Below are 6,019 nucleotides of genomic sequence, written 5' to 3' on the forward strand. Positions count from 1 at the left end.
AGGGTAAAGCATCTGCCTGCAATGTGGGAGACCTGGGTTTGATTGCTGAGTCGGGAAGATCCCCTGGAAAAGGAAATGGCAACCCACTCTGGTACTCTTGCCTGGAGAATCCTGTGGATGGAGAAGCCCGTAGGCTACAGTCATGGGGTCAAAAAGAGTTCGACATGACTGAGAAACTTCACTTTTCACATTTTGGGATCCCACAGAAAAAAATTATTACAGGTTTTGGTAAACTTAGAGACTTGAGGAAGTTTATCATTTCAGAACTTACATTTTTGATTAGGCATAAAGCTTTGTGAATGGAGAGGGTTAAAACACTTGGATATTTGTTAGACATCAGAAAAGATTTCACCGGATTTTTTTCTTGCATTCCCAAGAAAATATTTAAGGCAATGAGAAACCACAGTGTTGTCTCTGAGTTTATTCTCCTCGGGCTGTCTGCTGACCCCCAAATCCAAGCTCTGCTCTTTGTGCTGTTCTTTGTTATTTACATCCTGACCCTGATGGGGAACCTGATGCTGCTGCTGGTGATCAGGGTGGATTCCCAGCTTCACATCCCCATGTACTTTTTCCTGGGACAGCTGTCCTTTCTGGATCTCTGCCACTCTTCTGTGACTGTACCCAAGCTATTGGAGAACCTCCTGTCTGAGAAGAAAACCATCTCAGTAGAGTGCTGCATGGCTCAGGTCTTCTTTGTGTTTGCCACTGGAGGCACAGAATCCTGCCTACTTGCTGTCATGGCCTATGACCGCTATGTTGCCATCACTTCTCCTCTGCTCTATGGCCGGGTGATGAGCAGACAGCTGTGTATGGGGCTGGTGGGGGGCTCATGGGGCTTGGCTTTTCTGGATGCTCTCATCAATATCCTTGTAGCTCTCAACTTAGACTTCTGTGAGGCTCAAAATATCCACCACTTCAGCTGTGAGCTGCCCTCTCTTTACCCTTTGTCTTGCTCCGATGTGTCTGCAAGCTTTACTGCCCTGCTCTGCTCCAGCCTCCTGCATTTCTTAGGAAATTTCTTCTTGATATTTTTCTCCTATGTTCACATTTTGATCACCATCCTGAGCATCAGCTCCACCAAAGGCAGAAGTAAGGCCTTCTCCACCTGTTCCTCCCACCTCACTGCAGTGGTCTTCTTTTACAGCTCAGGTTTACTCCGCTATCTCATGCCAAATTCAGGATCCATTCAGGAGCTGATCTTCTCCTTGCAGTATAGTGTGGTCACTCCCATGCTGAATCCTCTCATCTACAGCCTGAAGAACAAGGAGGTGAAGGCAGCTGTGAGAAGAATGCTGAGAAGATGTTTCTAGTGTTTCAAGCCATAGATAAGAAAAAATCAAAATGATGAGGAACTTGGGTAGAATTGCAATAAATAATGCCTGGATATTTAGGAGAATTCTCTGATATAAGGATCTGCAAGAGGCCGTACATTTTTTCTTGAGAATACTTCAGAAAATGTGAAAGTGTTTTATGGAATGATACCAGTTTCATCCTAGAAACTGGAAGAGGAAGGTAGCTAGATGAACCTTTTATCTCACAATTCTTCTTACAAAAATATTTAATTTATTACACACAGTATGGTAGATATTGTTATTATCTGCTTAGGCATTCTTTACCATTTTTCCAGTAACTAAACTCCAACTAAAGTCTCATAGAGACTGTTAACCACAGTGTCCCCAAATCTTCCCCATCTCTTCTCATTACCTGCTCATCCTTTTTGACACAGTGGCTGGTACAGGAATGAGCGCATGGTCAATGCCAGATCACTCACCCTCTTAAGATATTTGAAACTGTTTATTTTATTGAATCTACATGTTCCAATAGAGATTACAAGTAACACATTTGTTTATCCTACTTCAAACCATTTACCTTATGCCCAACCATCTCCAGCTTTGTGGCAGCCTCATGACAAAAGATTTCTTGGTTCATACACGTGTGTGCACGTTCAGTCGCTTCAGTCATGTCCATCTCTTTGCGACCCTATGGACTGTGGCCTGCCAGGCTCCTCTGTCCATGGGACTCTCCAGGCAAGAGTGGGTGGGTTGAGTGGGTGGGTGGAGTGGGTTGCTGTGCCCTCCTCCAGGGAATCTTCCTGACCCAGGGATTGATCCTGCAGCTCCTGCGTCTCCTGCATTGCAGGCGATTCTTTGCCACTGAGCCACCGAGGGAGCCTTGGCTTGTACACACTGCTGGACGAATAGCTCTGCCCCTGAGCCCTAGTAATGCTGCAGAAAAGGCAGGATGGAAGGAAGTCCGTGGCAGAGCAAGTGCTGTATAGGGCCTGTGGCAAACCCCAAGAAGAAACCAAGACAATTTCAGCAAAAGCCCTTTGGATCATGAACACAATTAGAATGCTAGTGAGAAGAAGACTTAGGAGAGCCATATGGATTAAAATTATCATGTCAAAAGTCAATTATTGCTTCTTTCTGAAATTGCTGTTTAGTTTTTTAATTATTTACAAACTATCAGTTATAATCCTCCCATTCACATTGTACTCCCCAGGAGCAGAGAATATAAACTCAAAAGACAGCAGTGACATCTTCTGGCATCTTCACTACTTTTTCAAGAATATTAAAATAGTTTCAGACGTATTTGTTGCACAGTAAATATGTTGGAATGTTCAAGTCATTAGCAGAGAAACAGAATATATCTAGGATGAATTCTCACCAGAGGGACCCCACTGCCAAAGTGGTTTGAAATAATTCTATGAGTAGAATAGCCTATTGTATGAGTGCCAGTCTCTTCCTTCCTGGAGAGTCTAGTTCTGGTCTACAGACTCACAAAAAGTGTGACTCTGGCTGCAAAGTGGTGATTATACACAGGTTCAACAACATTTTCACTCACCAAGGTTGATCTGCTGTTGGCATTGGTGAAAATTATTTTACTAAAGGTCACACACAGATTTTGTTAGATACATTATCAGATACCTTCCACTGTTTCTATTGTGAATTAACAGTTCACTTCCTTGGTTATTTCTAATGTATAGGAATGCTGTGGTATTTGTATATAAATCTTGTACCTTGTTGAACTTGTATCTCAGTAAACTATCTTCCTAATTCTAATGGCTCATTTATACATATTATTTGATTTTTTAATTACATTTTAATTATTTTGTCATACATAAGGAAAAGCAATTTTTTTCCATGCAGTTTTTATATATTTCATTTTTAAAGTTAGTGTAGTAGAGGTCTGCTACAAACATCTTTCTATTGGGATCAGTAAGAAAGCTTCTAATATTTCAGCATTCAGTTCAGTTCAGTCCCTTAGTCATGCCCGACTCTTTGTGACCCCATGAATCACAGCACACCAGGCCTCCCTGTCCATCACTCAGACTCATGTCCATCGAGTCAGTGATGCCATCCAGCCATCTCATCTTTGGTCGTCCCCTTCTCCTCCTGCCCCCAATCCCTCCCAGGATCAGAGTCTTTTCCAATGAGTCAACTCTTTGCATGAGGTGGCCAAAGTACTGGAGTTTCAGCTTTAGCATCATTCCTTCCAAAGAACACCCAGGGCTGATCTCCTTCAGAATGGACTGGTTGGATCTCCTTACAGTCCAAGGGACTCTCAAGAGTCTTCTCCAACACCACAGTTCAAAAGCATCAATTCTTCTGTGCTCAGCTTTCTTCACAGTCCAAGTCTCGCATCCATACATGACCACTGGAAAAACTATAGCCTTGACTAGATGGACCTTTGTTGGCAAAGTAATGTCTCTGCTTTTGAATATGCTATCTAGGTTGGTCATAACTTTTCTTCCAAGGAGTAAGCATCTTTTAATTTCATGGCTGCAGTCACCATCTGCAGTGATTTTAGAGCCCCCAAAAATAAAGTCAGCCACTGTTTCTACTGTTTCCCCATCTATTTCCCATGAAGTGATGGAACCAGATGCCATGATCTTCGTTTTCTGCATGTTGAGCTTTAAGCCAACTTTTTCACTCTCCTCTTTCACTTTCATCAAGAGGCTTCTTAGTTCCTCTTCACTTTCTGCCATAAGGGTGGGTCATCTGCATATCTGAGGTGATTGATATTTCTCCCGGCAATCTTGATTCCAGCTTGTGCTTCTTCCAGCCCAGCATTTCTCATGATGTACTCTGCATATAAGTTAAATAAGCAGGGTGACAATATACAGCCTTGACGTACTCCTTTTCCTATTTGGAACCAGTCTGTTGTTCCATTTCAGCATTAAGAATGATTATTCTGTTTCTGATCAATACCTTTAACTTATTATAAGATGTCTCTTCTAACAGCATTTTGCTAAGAATTGGTGTCAGGTTTTATCAAGTGCTTTTTCTATTGAGGACCAGGACGTTTTCTCTTTTGTTTATGAATATGTTTTATCTGTTACATAATAAGCTTGCAATAAATACATGTCAAATAAAAAAGTAAATTTATTGAAATAATCTTATGGCTTTTACTGTTTAGGTTTTTAATAATAAATTGTATTGCTAGGTGTTGTGGTGTTGAAGAATTGTTACATTCCTGAAATCACCCTACTTAGGTAGAGTAGTAAAATTTGAATTAACTTTTGCCACTGTTTGACTTAGCAATTTCCTATTGACATTCATAAGTGAGATAGTGTAAGTTTTTTGTTGCAGTCATGTGGTCTGTTTTTTTTCAACAACATTATTGAGATATTTCACACATCACAAAGCTCGCCTATTCAAAGTGGACAATTCAGTGGTTTCTAGCATATTCATGGAATTGTGCAACCATTACTATATAACCCAACCTCAAAATGTTTTCATCACCCTAAAATAAACCCACTACCCATGGCTGTCACTCTCCATTCCTAAGCCCCAACCCTGCCCTTAGGCAGTCACTAATTTACTTTTTGTCTTTATAGATTTGCCTGTTTTAGACATTTGAATTTGTCATCTTTTTATTTTCTTAAAATATTTGCATAAAAAGGCTTATCACTCCCTTGAAGATTTTATAAAACTCATCTTAAAAAATTTAAAGATTTCTTGTCTTTTTGTTGTTGTGGAGGAAAAATTTTGATTACCAGTTTGTTTCTTTTAATAAATAGTCATGTATTTTTTTATTTATTCATGAATCAATTTTAGTGATTTTTAATTTTTGTCTGTTATTCATTTAATGTTTTTAACTTTATTGGTATTTTTCTGCTTACTATAACAATTTTCAAATGTTTTGCAGCATTCATTTAATTTAGAAATAAATTTCTTTACAACAAAATTGAAAGAATTTTATGATCAACATCTATATAATCACGGCCTTCCCTGATAGCTCAGTTGGTAAAGAATCTGCCTGCAGTGCAGGCGACCCTGGTTCAATTTCTGGGTTGGGAAAATCTGCTGGAGAAGGGATAGGCTACCCTCTTCAGAATTCTTGTGTTTCCCTTGTGGCTCAGCTGGTAAATAATCTGCCTGCAATGCGGGAGACATGGGTTCGATCCCTGGATTGGGAAGATCCCTTGGAGAAGGAAAAGGCTACCCACTCCAGTATTCTGGCCTAGAGAATTCCATGGACTGTATAGTCCACGGGGTCACAAAGAGTTGGACACAACTGAGTGACTTTTACTCACTTTCACTATATAAGCACACTTGAATTTTACTGTTAACTTTTTAGTATACATACATGTCTTATCTATAGATCCATCAATCCATTAATGCATTTCCAAAAAAGACACCAATATACTTCACCCTAAATGCTTTAGCATGCACATCATTAACTAGAGTTCAGAATTTGACTATACCTTCTCTTTTTCTTTTGAGGTAATTCTATGTGCTGAAATAGTAAGTGTCATTCGGTGAATTTTGATAAAGTCAAACTGCTGTGTAATCCAAATCTCTGTTCAAACAGAGTATTACCAAACCCCTAGCAAACTACCTCATGTTCCTTTCCAGTCATTCTTGTCCCTACTTTTCTTCTTCTTAACCACTCTTCTGCTTTGTAAAACACTGCATAAATGGAATCAAATGGTATTCAACATTTTGTGTCAAGATTATTTCATTCAGTGTGTTTTTGAGATCCACACATGTTGTTCATTATCAGTAATTTATTT

General features: G+C 39.7%; 1 protein-coding gene across 1 annotated transcript; it reads left to right on the forward strand.

Annotated features, from left to right (window-relative positions):
- The first annotated feature begins 392 nt into the window (after window positions 1-392).
- Window positions 393-1,310, forward strand: LOC128048339 (olfactory receptor 8S1-like). Its single transcript, XM_052640714.1, has one exon. It carries the CDS (start codon window positions 393-395, stop codon window positions 1,308-1,310), a length of 918 nt encoding a protein of 305 aa, XP_052496674.1.
- The last annotated feature ends 4,709 nt before the right edge of the window (window positions 1,311-6,019 follow it).

The sequence above is a fragment of the Budorcas taxicolor genome, chromosome 5 (assembly GCF_023091745.1).
Source record: "Budorcas taxicolor isolate Tak-1 chromosome 5, Takin1.1, whole genome shotgun sequence".
NCBI classification, from domain to species: Eukaryota; Metazoa; Chordata; class Mammalia; order Artiodactyla; family Bovidae; genus Budorcas; species Budorcas taxicolor.

Bases quoted from the DNA above. Each gene is read 5' to 3' on its own strand.
- LOC128048339 (XM_052640714.1), top strand. From the start codon at position 393: ATGAGAAACCACAGTGTTGTCTCTGAGTTTATTCTCCTCGGGCTGTCT.